The sequence below is a fragment of the Opisthorchis viverrini genome (genome assembly GCF_000715545.1).
Source record: "Opisthorchis viverrini unplaced genomic scaffold opera_v5_17, whole genome shotgun sequence".
Classification (NCBI taxonomy): domain Eukaryota; kingdom Metazoa; phylum Platyhelminthes; class Trematoda; order Opisthorchiida; family Opisthorchiidae; genus Opisthorchis; species Opisthorchis viverrini.
The window spans coordinates 1,994,185-2,011,622 of NW_008751673.1; the positions used below are offsets into that span (position 1 = coordinate 1,994,185).

General features: G+C 42.6%; 1 protein-coding gene across 1 annotated transcript; it reads right to left on the reverse strand.

The window, feature by feature from the left end:
• Positions 1 to 14,881: 14,881 nt before the first annotated feature.
• T265_01584 (hypothetical protein) lies at positions 14,882 to 15,373 on the reverse strand (the record flags this gene model as incomplete). Its single annotated transcript, XM_009165643.1, has 1 exon — positions 14,882 to 15,373. The coding sequence occupies one exon, from the start codon at positions 15,371 to 15,373 to the stop codon at positions 14,882 to 14,884; it is 492 nt and encodes a 163-aa protein (XP_009163907.1).
• Between the last annotated feature and the right edge of the window lie 2,065 nt (positions 15,374 to 17,438).

Genomic DNA, 17,438 nt, shown 5'->3' on the forward strand with positions numbered 1-17,438 from the left:
TCAGTTGATGCATATAATATGTCGAAGAAGCACGTCACCAGCGAAATTCTTCCAGCATTCTTTTGGAGCACTTACCAAAACAGGTCTCACACGTGAAAGATAGAATTCGGTTGGTTTTTGGAAAGGATATGACAGCAAAATGACCAATGCGATAAGCAATGAAGTGGGTCCCATGGGAATTTGCAACTGCATTCAAGGAGAAGGCCTTGTCCGTCTGGCCCTAGCTAATTACTTTCGGAGTTGCCATGTTTTGATCATTTGCGATTTTTCCCGGAAAGGATTTCGAGTTGTAAACACTGGTCTGATTTATGATATTCTTCAACTGAATGTGCTGCACTAAGTCCACCTTATGTTCTAGTTTCAACAATCCTCAAGGAATCAAATTCTGTTTTGATATTACCTATAAGTTCGATGAAAACTCTGCACGGCTTTGCTGAGCTAGTCAATTTGACTGCAAACGTTTCATCACCAGTCGAGTTGACATCAGCGTGGCCCACAAACCAAATGCCTCTCTAAGGAAATTAATTTCAAAACCGAAGAACAACCAAGACAAAACCCAGAGGAACAGTGTGAGATCTCAAATCACCGACAACACCTGGAACAAAGTGTACGTTGGACGAACTGGGAGGAGATTATGCGCACGAATAAAGGGACACAACGCGGTCATCAGGAGACATGACCCCCTATCCTTGATATCCATACACAAAGACCAAGAAGGCCATAAATTCAATCTGGAAAACACAAGACACAGAAGGAAATTTGTGGAAGCATTGTACACCATATCAGATTCGATCAATCGGTGCATTGAACTTGATCCAATTTAGGCATCACTACGTTCAAAGGACCAACATCTCAACCGGAATACTCAAGGAGAACCGAATTTTGGATTCACAAACAGAAAAAAAATCCTTTGGAGTAGGTTCAATAAAGATAGCACGTCGGAATTTCGAAGGGCCATGGACAGAGGTCACTACAGAGTACGAAGACAGAGGATACCAAGCTCAAGGGTCACGTGGGTATCGACGAATCAGGACACAGGGTAACAGAACAACCAACAGAACCGCCCGACCGAACAACTAATCGTGATCGAAGGCTAGCAGCACGTATAATAGCACACACGCAACACTAATCAACGCACAACTACCAACCAATCGCTACGCTTCCCGAAAACGCGCTTATGATCTCATGTCAGCTGGTGATGAGACGTTTGCGATCAAACTGCCCAGCTCACTGAACAAGCCGACGAGCTCTCAACATTTTCCTCTATAGTCTTCTCACCCAACTGTCGTAGGACGGAGTATCAAGGCACCTGAGACCTTTCAGGAAGCGCAGAAATGACGTGCTTTCCTTAGTGGTCTTGGATCAGCCGGACTGACAGGTGTGTGGTCATATGCGGTAGGTATTTCACATGAGTTGCTCGAACCAGGAGTTCAAAGTCAGAACCGACCGAAATTCACTTCGTTTCTTTAACCCATAATCCATCAGTATTAGCACATAATAACCCACATGCGGCAGCAGAATTTGTGAGCAACACGTGATCTAACTAGAATGTGCTAAACCGAAAGAACAAAGCCGAATGTCTAATTTCAAATAGGCACCGGACCTTGATCATAGGTCTTTGTGGTTCACTCCAAACGATAACAAATTCTTACGCAACATCACCATTGGGTTAGCCCGTTAGTCGAAGATTTCTCACCAAGTGGTTTTATGCCTGCCTTTAAACTCAATTGAGTTTTTTGGCTTTTAACTTAACACGACAATTCCTTATGTAGCGCGTGAAACCTTATTCAACAATGAACTCGACTACCCTCCTGAAACATCCCTGAAAACACCGAGCCCTTTCACTGCATTCGTCTTGAAAAGGTTCTCAGTTGATGCATATAATATGTCGAAGAAGCACGTCACCAGCGAAATTCTTCCAGCATTCTTTTGGAGCACTTACCAAAACAGGTCTCACACGTGAAAGATAGAATTCGGTTGGTTTTTGGAAAGGATATGACAGCAAAATGACCAATGCGATAAGCAATGAAGTGGGTCCCATGGGAATTTGCAACTGCATTCAAGGAGAAGGCCTTGTCCGTCTGGCCCTAGCTAATTACTTTCGGAGTTGCCATGTTTTGATCATTTGCGATTTTTCCCGGAAAGGATTTCGAGTTGTAAACACTGGTCTGATTTATGATATTCTTCAACTGAATGTGCTGCACTAAGTCCACCTTATGTTCTAGTTTCAACAATCCTCAAGGAATCAAATTCTGTTTTGATATTACCTATAAGTTCGATGAAAACTCTGCACGGTCCGTGACTTGGCTTTCTTTTCTGATAACTCATCAGGTATGTGTAGTCCAAAAGTTACCATAAATTTTACTGCTGAATTGCACGCTGATTTTTGTGAATGTTAGGATAAGCCTGGAGTTTTCGACGAATCTGCCCCCAAAGGCCTTTCTGTCCAAAAATGTGGTGAGTTTCTTTGACGGGTCCCCACATAGTATTTTCCATTCTTTTTATGCTTGGAGGCTACAATTAAGGTACACAACGACGCTCAGCGTTCAGCCTACCTCGTACACTGTCATAAATTTTTACATAAGAGCTATTGGCATACCAAGAAATGAGTCCTGACGCTTCCAGTCAAGTGGTCCATCATTGAGGACCATTCCAAGTGATTGAAAACATCGAAGGATTAGGTTGTTTGATCCAATAGTTGAATGGTTCTGTCACATCTTGGTAGATCTAGACTAATGAACTAGTATGACACGCATAAAGTAACAGCTATCACGGCCAGTTCGGCCCAAAGTTGAGTGATTTCGCAGTGAATTGCACGGCTAGATTGCGAAACTCTTCTTTTAGGATCCTTTCCAAGATTACAGAAGGACGGTTTCGGTACAGCAACAAATACGACCTGGTTTCAAACCGTTGTGTATTTTCCCCAAATAATGGACCCAACATTGAGGAGGTTGACAAACTCTTCCGGGTATCCACTGTCGCATCCTATCGCGATGAACATGACCTGGAATTATGCACAAAGTTCGAAGTTAACACCTGAGACCAGAAACGAGATGCTTTAAAACACAGCAAAGGTTTCCTCAGCTGCCTCAACTGAACAGAGATTTTGCAAAAAATGACCGGTCTGATGGGGCTAGACGGTAGGTTGATGAGTCGTAATAGTGTGACTAACTGCAAGGCTGCCGTCAGTTGTTGAAGTGCTACATCGGACGGCACACGATTTCTGTGAAACTCGTCCCTGTAAGAATAGCAGGTCTTAAGAGCTCCAGTGACTGCTTGCGATTTTATCGGTAATGCGTCGCATGCGACCTTCGTTCAAGACACAAATGCAAATATTTCGTGTCTCCAAAAAAGTGATTCAGGAATTACTGTGAGCGAATTCACTGAGATAGGTCGAACTTCCTCCACAAAGATCGATTTAGGTTGGAAAACCCCACTTACCGAAGTCGCTACCACCTTCCGCACCCCCCGATATTTCACACTATCATTGTTATGATGCCATGACAACTACATTGCAAAATTATCGGCTCCGAAATGCCACAGACCAGGAGGGTCATCGATCAAAGTTTAAGTAATCTGTCTGAATCTTTTGGTAGATTATTTATGAACAGGTGAAGCCATTCCCGAAGACTACTGCATCGTTGTCAGTAGCTGAGAACCCTCGTTTACGAGTCAACTGTTAGACAGAAACAAAATATACTTTAAGGGATAAGGTAATGAGATTCCCAGTAGAAGATAGGAGAGATATGCATACAAGTGAAGCTTCTACCACTCTTCGTAATGGTCATTACTGTGTTAATTTGTCATAGAGACGTAAGAACGTTGTCTTTGGGAAACCGAATAGTAGTCGAGCACCACCATTACAGGTCAAGCAGAAGACTTTTGAAGGATGATGAGAGTTACATTGGCAAAACATGTGCTCGCCCAGATGTACCGTTATGTTTTTTTCTGAAATCACCTTGTCTTTATCCCAAAAGACTCCACTGAAATGGAATTGTGTTCACGTTCCACGACATTCGATGGGGATATTTTTAACAAAGTCGTTTTGAAAGACCCTGTCATTGTTAAAAGGCGCACGGATGAAGTAGACTGAACTGGTCGAATTTAAGTTTTTTGTGGTTTATAAACTTAAATTTTACTGACTAGTTCGCCTGGTATGCTAGAAGTCCACGTTCATCAAAAACAGCAGTAAGCCCAGTCAACAATAATTTCAAGATGCGCAAACGCCTTATTTCAGTAAGCACCGTATTTGAAGTAACGCTCTTAGTAAAGTCATTCATTGGCTTGTTTTTTTCCTAAAGAGCGAATCACGAGCTTCACAGTAGTTCTGGCCAAATTGACTGACGTCAGCAAAGTTACCAAACATAAAGATCGTGAAACTTTTGAGGCCAGTATACTCCAAGTTTCACTTTTTCCACAAGTTTCATGCATACCTCGAGACAGTGGGTGGCCCGTCTTTTAGTTCAGATAGGCTTACTACTATAAAAGAGAGGCAACTATCGTGTTATTCACCCTCTATCGTAAGCCTTGAGTGAATGGGGCATTATCGAGTTATTGGAGGATTCCCTTACTCTAATGCACAAGAGCGACCGCTAGCCTATGATAAAATTGTCAGTCTGTAATGTAACTGAGGCCACGTATTTGGCTATGTTCAACCGAAACGTGTTTACTTAGTACGTGGTTGCAAAATGATGCAAACGAATTTCCCTTGAAGTTTTTAATCAAGAAGACCGGATTCACTTTAGGACAATACTCCTCAAATGATAAAAGCATGTTGTCAGTCCCATAAAGAATTTTCTAATTGATAGAGGTAATTACTGGAGAAAGTGCTGACCTTAGAAATCTACGACGTATTAACCGTTTGTCTGCCTGATGGTCTGGTGTGTAACTGGACTCAGATCTTACTGAATTTACACGAGAAAATCTTTTGATTCCCGGAGATGCGAATACAATCAAAAAGGACGATTTCGTCAGTTTGCTGGATGGATCATTGGTGATCGTTTGAAGGTGGACAACTCTGTTGCAGATGTTTTGCCACCATCATCATCTGCACCGATTGACAGTGTTGAGCAAAATTTCGCATTGAGATCTAAAGCTCGCACATATTGATATATCGGAACTGCTGTGACACTGGGTATCGTGGCTAAATCAACTGCTCTGGGTCTGGATCGGTCACTTGAAAGGCAAATTCAGTTCAAGGCAAAAGTATTTATTTCTGACATCAATCAGAGGGGTGATAATATGACTGCGGTCCACTAGGTTCATTCTACCGCATCCACCATCAACGTGGGGATATCCTTATGTCCAAACGAACCATTAACTTCGGACGTGTCGTAGGGTTGCGATAATCTAGAACGCTCCGAATAGCACGGTTGTCTCCAAAATGACCAAATTACTGTTAAGTTCCAGTCACCTTTTCTTATTGTTTGATGCAAATCACAACCAAATGAAATATTGCTGAACAGGTGTGATGTTTCAGTGCTAGTTTCAAGACAACTGCATTATTAGTACCTTGTATTAGTACTTCACACAGCAGTCTCCTATACCAAATAAATTCACCCAAGATTCATTCCCAATATAGTTAACCTGTCAGGGCGCGCCCAGACAGAAGAAAAAGCACATGTGCACAGAGTGACGCATCCCCAAGGTCACCATCGGTTCGACACGTCCGGAAAGTAGGTGAGTCGGCGGCTCCCACCAAACATGGCCTAGCAACACACGACCAGCGCAGTGGGCCTGAGAATGTTCACGACCGGAACACCACCATTGACTGTATGGAGCGAACAAGTGAACGACCATATTTGGCCAATTAGTCATCCTATATATTTACGCAGAGGCTCTGTACGTTTTGTCCTGGCAATACGGCCATGTCCCCCAGTTCTCTGTCTTCTCCCTATCGCGTAGTCTGGCAGGCGCAGTGCAGGCGTAACCCAATAGTTCGGCCCCAGCACGATACAACAAAACCACTGGTTTGCAGCGTCATTCATGTAGAAAAACACTCTTCATTCTTCAGTATTTTTGAAGTAGTTTACGTTAAAACTACTGGCAGAAAATCAGTAGTAGTATATCCCCGAAATTCCTTGATGCGGAACACTGCATCTCCGGTAGACATTATGGCTTTTGATGTAGAAACAGAACTGTACTGCTCTGGTGCATAAACAAGGCATGGACATTCATTCACTAGCATTTGTCAGTAGTATACCAATTGTCTCCTTAAGGTGAACGTTTGCAAGTGACACGACTTATATTTTGCTGTGGGTTTCTGGAAATTAGTCAAGTTTGCAAGAACACGGTTAACACAAGCCACTATTTCAGATCGTGTAGCTAGATTCCTTGTGGTTGGTTAAATGGGCTCGGAAACTCGCTGGACTAGGTTCCAATGAGGCCATCTGTGTATGCAAAGTACTATCGTTGTAGACTTTAGGAAGGCTACATAATATAGAGCGTCGCGACGCAGGGAAGAAGCCATCGTACGTTCACCTAGCAAAGCATATTAGAACAACTGGGGCAGGTCACGTTTCCTTGTTTCTTAGACTGTAATTGTCCCATTTCCCTTGGTTCTAAAGAACTTCACTCATTTTTATGACATTATCTCAGGTATTCATTAATACCATTCCAGGGCTTTTGTCTGTTCTTTGGACTGCAAAATTTCAGTTTCTTTGTTGTTCCATTAGAGCTCTTCAGTGATTCTCTAGTACGATGTTTGACGTTCGTGAATTTGTGATGCAAGTCCGATAAATTTGGCCACCTATTTTGCCCTTGATCCAGTGGACATCGTTAGACGATGTCGGAGACGAAGTTATTATATAAACATTTCCGTCTGGTGTACTCGTTCATCACCGGTTTAATAAAAAAAAGAGTCAATAGATGCGAAGCACTGGCCTTGTGGAATCAGCGGACGCTTTAAATCTAATCCGTATAGACAATTAGTACTTATGAGTGGCCTCACCTTACTTCGACAATGAATCATATCTAGAGCGCTGGAACATTTCTCCAACTCCTTTTAGGGTCTAATGACTTTCACCCACTGTAATGAATGAACCAGCCATAAAGACCTTCGTACCCTAAACCTTGATTTTTCAACCTTGATTTATTTAGTACTTCTTGAGATACACGGAATCGTGAAAACCAATCTAGCCTCCAAAGATAACTTTTGGGGTCCTGCTACATTGTGCTTACTTATCGATTAGGCTGCACAATGCGCACATTATCCAAATATGTAATGAAACCCTCGGTCACTGAGCTTTTCGTCCCAATCGGGCACATAAAACGAAATAGATCAGGTGATGTTTTGGTGGCCCCATTAGACTTCTGAAATTAGGAACACGCGTATGTCGATCAGTGTTTTGTTGCTGCTGGATCAGCTACAGATGTACTTGGCCATTTTTGTGTTCGGTGATTTAGACTCCAGTTGGCCCGATCAGGAGAGCTCCAAGAAGGATAAAGCTGGTGGTGGTCTGAGTAGTGGGTTACCTCTAGATAAACTCAACTCATGTGTGCTACATTTGAATTCACAGGGCCAGTGGTATCAGAGAACATGCTGCTGCAGAAAAATGCCGACTTTTATCGCTAGATAGGTAAGCTGACTTTAAGCATTCGCCTAAACCAAGCGATTCAACCTTAGCGAAAATGAGTTGTGTTAAGGTGCTGAGGTTCGATGGTCAATGCAGACAGAAAAAAATTAATGACCATGTTTATGTGGAAGTCAAGATGTAAAACGAGCGACATCAGGAGCAAGCAAGCAAACTGCAACGAATCATTGTCGTTATATTGTTACTCGTTCGGAATAACCTTAGCTAGTCCGTGATTTAGACAGCTGTTATATAGATCAAATTGATATGTGAACTAATCATTTGATTGCTTTTGTTATGCCTGTCAACTTTTAGAAACCACATGACACACCTGTCACACTATAACGATTGTCCCTTGCGATTCTACCCAATGGAAGCGCAGTCTGTTAGTCATTTGCCTTATTGTCGCTTCACTTTACATAAAATCAGATCATGAAAACATTTTGGGAAAGTGGTCTCGTATATATGGAATTTATCCTTTTAACTTATTGGTGAGGTGTCTTCAGACAGTAACTATGAGGACTGAACTTATGTAGTTGGCCAATCAGTTAAGCCAGAATGGCCACTGGATCCATCTCATGTGGTTTCATCAGGTTTTACCGGTAAGCATTAATTAGTTTAGTCTTCCCTACAGTCTGCTTTTAAGATATTAACTCACCTAAAATTGTATAGGAAGAGACGCCGCTATAAAAGCCTGTGATTTATATGAAAGTACAGCGGCTTTATAAAAGGTGAACAGGATAAAAGTACTAAAGCCTTCATGAACTGACGTAAATAGCAACAAAAATACGTTAAGAACAGTGTTTGTTTACATGCTGTGTGATGAATTTATCTACCGAAAGATTAGAAGTACTCTCATTTTCAATGTACTAAAATGCACTGTCATCCTCATATGAATAGTGCCCTCCAATAAAAAGTCAATAAACTGCGGGAAACTTCTCAGAAGTCTACTGAACGTATACAGTATTCGGTAGCGATATACTCCAGTATTTCAAAACAAAACTGGTCGACTTCGTTTAATACTAGTAATTTTAAAGTGTTCCGGGGGCACGGTTAAACTTTTGTAGCTGACATCTATTCCTGTGCTGCTGAAAAGTTGCGAAGCTCTGTACAGCTATTTCTTCCTTTTTCGGAAGCATCAGCAGTGCTCATCTCACGGAAATTAGAGAGTTTCACACCCGCGCCTATTTGTCCAGTGGTTGAACAATTAACCGCATGGTCACGCGGTGCTGGACAGCAGCGTTACGGGATAAACTGTCATTCATACTTCAGTGAGAGAAGCTAATCACACTGCTGTTCAGTCACTCGCGGCGAAGCAGTAACGTTTTCAACCATTGAACGGAAAAGGGCTGGTTCGAATTTCTCTGGGTTTCGTGAGGTGTGCACTGTTGATGAATCCCAATAAGGATGAAACAGTTGTAGGGTGCTTTTTGGCTTTTCAGCTTCACGGTAGGATAAAATCTCTTTTGAAAATCACCAGGGCTTCTCACACCACAATAAACCCTTGTAACTTTTTGTCCCTGAGCTTTTAGTTCTAAATCCAATTTTTTGCGGAAGCGCTTCAAGCTTCATCGCACTTGGTTGAACTGTTTGTGTAGTGTGGAGCAGCTTCATTATTATACATTACAGCCCCAAATAGGGTACTTTGGGACAGGATGAGAAGGACAACAAACCAGGTTAGGGCCACTGGTTGATTTGTTGAGGCTCAACTGCAGCCTATTTACAGCGGCCGGCCCAAGCACGAGCATCCGCACCTTAGCCACCTTTTACAAAGGTGATCGAATTGACCGACCGTTGCAGCATTTGCCCACCTGCCTGCAGGGCTTATCAGGTGAGGCATCAACATTGGACGACTGAGAACATGCGTGATAAGGGCGTTTGGTCCCATTGCATTTGGACACGCACGTATTTTACTGTGGAGATTCTGACACATGTACCGGCATTTTGGAAACGCAAGCACACCTCAGAAATCAGTGGATCAACGCTTGAGAAACGTGGCATCGGTGGGTGGGAAAGTCTAAAGTTGGGTATCATTGTCTTGGTGGGTGCACCTTGGTGACGGAAATCCGTACCAACCGATGGGCTGGACACCCAATGATGCTTTCATATTCATTTGTACTGAAGAAACTCAACTCTGGAATACTCAATCCGTTGTTCGCATCCAAACTTTCTATCGGTGACACTATTTCACGTACAGTGTTGCTGTCCACTACTAGTGATTCCTTCCGAATGCTAGTAAATTAATTAGTGGCATTCATCGGACCAAGATATACATGCGAGCTCTATGGAAAACATTACTTTGTTCAGTTTTTGCAGTGATGATTCTGGTGCACAAGTGTTTCTGAAATGTTTCTACAAGTTTGTTTTTTTCCTAAAAAACGATGGTGCGGCTTAGCTCGCAAATCGTCGGCTGCCTTGGTCTCGGTGTGCGGCTAAGCTGTTGATTCATCTGACTTCCACCTGACTACTGATGAACAGCTCATGCTCTTGGAGTCACACCCTAGGTTCATCTACTTCATCCCAAATAAACCGGATAACCGTGACGTATATATACTGTGATTTTCCATACTATTTGATATACCAAATGCTGTTTGCACTTTGAAACCACCAAATGGGCAGCTTTATCTGAGCAATCAACTTGGCTGTCTGCAAGAGCTCTCATACCGTTCAGTGCTTTGTTTTTCCATCAAGATTAAGCCCATTTTTGGTGTCGGGAAGGAAATTTGGAAATTTTAGCTGGGCACGGGCTACGAAATTCTGAAATCAGTCAATCTGTGTCCTATTTTACTCATTAGTCTATTGGGACCAAGGTAGATTGCCAACGTAGAATATGGTCCAATTAGGGATGTATTCATTCATAACACTTTCCTACTAGTGGATTTTGTAGGCACAAAAATAAATAACAACCCTACGAAAGGATAAGTCTATGATGTAGTTTATTCCCAACACTTCCTACGACACACTCGAAACGGTTCATTTTATGTTTGAGTGGTTGGATTTGAGACCAGGTTTTGTTCAATAGTTTGAGGGGCCATGACAAAACTATGCGCATGCTCTTCTTCGCGCCTGTGAGGAATCGGCGCAGCTGTCCGGATATCTTGCTGCGTTCAGGAGCTACGATCCTAATGGTCAAATTAACCACGGGTTCTGGTGTGAAATTTCACCTAACGGCGTCGGGATTTCAGGACAACCACCAACCGAGCTATCAATTGGAAGAAGATAAGGGAGTCATGCGCATCAACCCACAAATGAGCAAACGAACGTAGTGAAAGCTGTTCTTCTGGAATAGGCGCTAAATTTACTGAAATAATTCATATCAACTGTTTGGCAGTTTGGTAATGGATCACCTTCAAGATCATGGAAAACGAGTCCCAAACTTGTCAGCCTGCTGCTATCGTGAACTAACCAACGATCTTAATATGCACTGATATAGGACACCAGTAATCCACACAACTGCTATTAACAAGCGGCCTGTGCGCCGCACACTCAGTTGAACAATATGATAGGTGATAAAACAACTAACTCCCGGTAATCCTGACGTAATCTGCAAATGATCGGCCGAAAGAGTAACGAAAGATTTGATGCATAAGTAGAGAATAATACTGACGGAGACTCGGAGAATATGCCCGTCCGATGAATCACAAGAGGGACGCAACTTGTAGTTGGACGCCGAAGGGCCTTCACCAATATTGGTAGTGTTATGCAAAGAATAATGGTCAAAGTCTTGTCGATTCCGTAAGTGTCAGTCTGATCACCATAGAACTTTAGTGAACGGTTTCATGTTTTATTTTGCATATCAAGAATGTCAAAAAATCCTGGTGCGTACAAATGTTTTCCACGGCACGGTTGGATGACGAAAAAATTGTCCGCTGACTTCCAGACGACATTTTTCAACATTTGTTTATGGACTAACTACGCCAAAAAGAGTCAACTGAGCAGTATAATAAGCTTTTAGATAGGAATAGAGCTGAAACGCACGATATTTAAACAACAGATCACAGAAACTATGACCCCTAACTCGTCGATGTCACTCTTCTGTTTCCGCGAGAGGGCTCGTCTAAAAAGAGAAATACAAGCGAAGTTTACAGCTATAGTCGAAACACAAGAACAGTGATTCAAAAATGCGTTGCACTGAAAGTTTACCTACACTTCATCAATAATCCGCACAAATCCTGCCACTGATTTTCGCCATATAGGTACAAGTCGATGATGCCCCAGCACAATGTGTTTGATGGAAACTTGGGGGCTAATTAGAATCATAAGGGGCAGTGGCCCATACATTTCTCATCGACAGTGTGACATCCCTATAAAATATAAGTCGACTGTATATGTGCTGTATAAAGCAGCGTATTCACTTGAAGGCTATCATGCATGATAGCTTCAGTTGGATTATGGTTCCATCTGTCCTCAACACCAAAGGAATTTTGCAACCAGATTCGGTCGTCACATACGTACTTAGCTTAAGTAACCTTATCTTTGAGCTCTTACAAACATCATAGGCCGACTAATTCCACATTTGAACCACCAGCTGCGTACACTCAATAGATACTGGTTTATTCCGAACCATAAACAAGCCCACGTGAACCACGATCAGCTGGTAAGAAGCAGTAAGATCTCGGTTGAATAAAGGTCACGATACCGTCACTCCAGGAGAAACACGACGCGCGGATGTTGATCAGTGCATCGTGAATGAGAATACCTGTCACCATTGGGTCTATATTCCAAAGTCTAAGACACCATAACTCAGACTTCTAATGACTGAACGGGTGTGTTTGATGCATGTCCGGATTACATTCAAAATTACTGAATTACTGACGCAAATAAAAATGAAGCGACCGAAACGTGGTGCTTCCGAATCCCGAAAGGTGATATCCTGGTCAAATCTACTTCTCCGAATACTGGTTCCCTAAGTTGCTGAGAACTCGGTGTGTAGGGTAATCTTTCCTTGGGTTACACAGCATTGCGGACTTGCACAATAACCAAGAGATGGGTCACTCTATCATTTCAAGTGTTTATTTCAGCCCACATGATAAGCAAAACCGTAAACAAAACTTTCCGAAAAGCGTTGACGCTTGGTGAAGTAGCTTCTATATCACACTGATGATTTTGGAGCCAGCATTCAGTGTACAGAGCTCATAAAACATTCAGGGAATCGCCAGTTTTATAAAAGCATATAGGTGGCTCAGATGGTATCAGCATTTTAAGCTGCGACCATAACAGGGTCAAACGGGATGAGCACACTTGAGTTCCAATTGCCCGGTTCAACACTGTAACTTTGGTTGAAGTTATAAACACCAATATTCCTGAAAGCATCACATAGGTTTGTTCAGTATCCATGAGCGGCACTCAAACAATTGCGAGAGTCTACTCGCGTTTCGTTCATCAAAGTATACCCGATTAACCCTAACGTTTTAACGGGTCAGCTGGAGATCACTATGTTCCCATATTCCATCACATTTCTTTCACTCTAATTAAATGTTGCGATTCCGATACGTAAGCAAACCTTTGTGAATATTGCAATGCCATTTATTGAATGAGTGCTCTGATTTAGTCTAACTACAAGTCGTGCAGATGACGTGGGACAGAACGCGTGAGCACGGATATTTAAAACGTGGACAGAATGCAACTGTCAAAAATCGTTTTCGAAAACAATTAGTGCAAGAATGAAACATTTTTAGTTCGAGTTGCATTCCTTCAGTAAACGAACTCCTGTCTTTTCAAGCGGAATGTTTTGTGCCTGAATATGTGAGGATAGGCTCACTTGGAAATTTCACATATGTAAAGTCTCCGGAAAAAATTGTGTACTGTTGCAGTTTATGTGGCTAGGACTAAAAGTGCATGGATTTTCTAGACGTTTTACAAATCCGTTGATCCTGGGGGGCGTAAGGCATAGGCTCGGAAGAGGATACCGAACAGAATGGAAATTATAGATATAACAGGCAGACTGATTTTAAAACTGTGTTGTCGCAGATGCTTTAATATTGGTCTTTGCAAATGATAGTAACGATACAGCTATTTAACTTCAAATTATAGAATTAGGTAGGATTCTAAGTAGATGGTGCTTTAGACCAATTGGCGTCAATCGATAACCCACAATCCGCAAAAGTAGAAGCTCGCTGTAGTCAAATGAAGACGTCATGTGGCACAAATAACCCCTAACTCAGTACGTTTGGTGACACTTTGACTCATACGCCGGGCGCCGCAGCATTCATAAACCGAGGAGATAAATCAGTTGCTTCCACTGATATTTCAAGGTAGGTTATGAATGCCAGCATGCCGCTAACTTATTTCGTATTCGATTCATATGAGGGAATGGTGACTTTTCATATGTATTGGAAAACAACCTTCCACTGCTCTAACAGTGCTGCTGCTGGAAGCTTCCGGTACAACGAGTCCAAAAATGGATGCAGGAAGTCTTTTAGTAGGAAAACCAAAGTCATAGTTGTTGGCAGAAAATAGTTCAAGTAAGTCCAGTCGATTGTAAGCAATCACATGGTGTACTAAGGATTCACCGAGGTTATTATAGTTGTACTCAATATACCAGTTTCCTGCTTGCAATCATATTTCCACCATATGTGTGTGATTCTTCTTTACTGGATATGCAATGCCGTATCGCCAGTACAAAAGCCTCGCTTGTTGAGGTCATCACCGCGTTGTTTGACCATTAGACTGACCGCTTTCATTTTATTGTAGTGGTGTGAGACCTCTTCATAAAGGAGACTATTCACAAGGTTGCTGAAAACTCTTCGACAGCTCAAGATCGGTTTCGCTCTTCTTGGGGCTCATCAGATAGGCGCAGCCCCCGAGTTTCCGTCAGCCATATTTTCTACTCGAACCCAAAGTGGACTGTTTTCGAGAAATACTCCCATTTGGGAATCAATTTGATTTTCACGAGAGAATCAAGTAAATCTCTCGTTTGCGCATGAGTGCATTTCTCGGGGACTGCGCCTACATGATGAGCCCCATGAAGGGCAAAACCGGTCGTGGGCTATGAAAGAGTTTTCAGCAACCTTGTGAGTAGTTTCCTTCGTGAAAATATACTGCGATATTTCGAATATCGTGCCAACTGAAACATTAGGCATCCTGTGTGCAGCACACTAAGTTGTAGAACATCATAAACGAGAGATTCAGTTGAGTTTGCAAAGTCGTATGAGACCTATTTGTCTATGGGCATTCAAAGGAGCTCCGGCCTTGATCAGCATGCTAGTGATTTCCGTGGAACCTTGTCTGCAGGCAAAATGCTAAGCGGCCTCGTCGTTACGATCCTTTGCATTGACGTTCGCCCCAAAAGCAATAAATCGTCGCATGGCCTAGAGTTTTCCACTTCCTGCAGCCCTCATTAACGATGTCTTGTTTGTTATGTCCTGTGAATCCACACTTGTTCCATTGTTGAGTAGTAGGCTGAGTAAAGCTCTGTCACCATCCTCCGCTGCGTAATGCAACGGTGTGTTACCAACTGTATCCAGCGCATTCATTTGAGCATCAGTATTCAACAACATCTGCAAACACGGAACTTGGTGACGCAACGCAGCAAAGTGCACCGCTCGACTTTGAAGGGTCAAAGTCGCCTGGTGTACATTGATCCCGTTTTGAATGAGGTAGTGCAACATGGCCAAGTATCCCTTGTAGATGACCAAATGTACAGGACACAAATCGGTGCGGTTCCGTTTCCGTACATTGCTTAATCGCACATTCAAATCGATTTTGCGTAGCTTAACACATCGTTTTAACTCGACCAAAGAGTTGTTCACCAGTGCATCATAGAACGCCAGACGAGATACTGCGGCTCCGCTGGTAGTCATTCTCCATGGAATCCAGTGCAATGCTATCAGCTGATTACATTTGTGAATAGTGAGTCTCACACACGAACGATCGGGAAACCATGTCCGAGTGAATGCATGAAACCTGCAGTTTTCAAGGTAACTTCATAGTTTAGACGTAACACAACTCTCAAAGTTGTAGAAAGCCCTTCGACAGCCCACGACCGGTTTCGCCCTTCCTGTGGCTCATCAGGTAGGTGCTTCCCAAACGTTTTTTCCAAGTTTTTTCCCATGCAACTAGCGAAATACACTTTTGAGTAGTGTGTTAAGTATAAACTATGCATTGTGATACTGGCGTATCGCAACTCAAATATGAGGCAGCCAGATGCAGCACATGCAATTTAAGAACGAGAAATTTAGCTGGGATTCAGTTGGGTCTTCCATAAAAACCAAATTGGCATACAACTGAGTGTAATCCGCTAAACTCATTGCTCACTCATTCGGACCATGGAAGTATGCGACATGGTTCTCAATTTCACCAGCTAAGCCTAAACTAACCTTCAATGTTCAACGAAACAAATAGAGTCTTGCTAGACAGTCAAGAGAGATACAAGCATTTATCAGTTCCGACAGCATAAAGCTATCACCTCAAGGATTCGCGTACATTGTGCAAACTCCGAAATGTGAAAAAATTTGCCAAGCACCCATGCTTTAAGTGGGGGGGGGGTAGTCAACTTTAGCACCTGAAGGATCGAAATAATGAAATTACATTCAAATTAGTGCCATACGCACTGTTCAGTAATGGTGCTCCTAAAGGTCAGCAAGCGAGCTCAAGATGCTTCAGGTCATATCAAATGGAACGCCCGGAAAATTTGTGGCAACGTCACACACAGAAAAGATAAAGTTTGCTTATTTAGCCGTGACAACTCCCTAGACTAAGTCTTATTGGAGAAAACACAGTATTTTGTTTACAGAACAGAACATAGCTCAAGCGAATCTAAAGGCCATGTGGAAACCACCGGAGGGACCATTGGTGAATGCTTTCATAAAAGAAACTACTCACAAGGTCGCTGAAAACTCTTCGACAGCCCACGACCGGTTTCGCCCTATTTGGGGCTCATCAGGTAGGCGCAGTCCCCGAGTTCCCGTCAACCTTATGATCTACTTGAATGCTTGTTTGTGAATGCTTGCTTACCTGACTGAACCGGATAAGCTGGGGATTCCAGATATGATCTACTGAATGCTTGTTTGTGAATGCTTGCTTACCTGACTGAACCGGATAAGCTGGGGATTCCAGAAACCTCGATCCGGACAGACCAACAGTGTATGAAATAAACTCCGGAGTGGTTGTCAAAAAGGCCATTCTGAGACCAGGCCTGAAGCAACTGCTCTCTCGAAGATGGCCACGAGTTCCCCAAAGTATACAGATACTTGTGAATGAGGAACGAAGTCCGTCCCATGAAATTTCCGTGCCTTTATTCCTCCTCACAACTTTGAGATTTTCCAGAAATGGTTCTGCGTAGTATGTGGAAATGAGGTGCTTGAAAACCGACTCATGCGTATGCGTTAACGCAAAAGAATGACCGTTTTAACCCCAAAATAATAATAACTAGGCTGGTCTATCCATATTGGTATCAAGCAGAACAGTATCTTTGTGATATCAGCACAAGACAATGCGGCTTTATGGAGGCCACTTAATAACGAAATAGTGAAAATTCGTACTGATTTTACTGAAACCTCAAGCGTGATGCGTCGGGCTGCTGAACACATTAGGTACTGCTATTATGTCACACTGTTTGCATCGTAAATGTTTCTGACTTGTTTCACGATTATGAGAGATTAAAATAAAATAAAATGTTAACTTTTTACCTATCTCTAATCACCATTCACGTCAAGTGGATTGCGGAACTCAATCAAAATTGACAACCTTGTCTATGACAGCATGTATAAAACGTTAGCTTCCATAGTGCGTTCATAATAACTCTAAGCTTTAGATTATTTATTTTTCAAACCTCTGTTCAGAGGCAGAAAGATCGAGTACTGTGAAGATCCGAGCATGTTCGCGAGTCTGGTTTCCATATAAGTATTTCCAGTAGGACGTGTATCC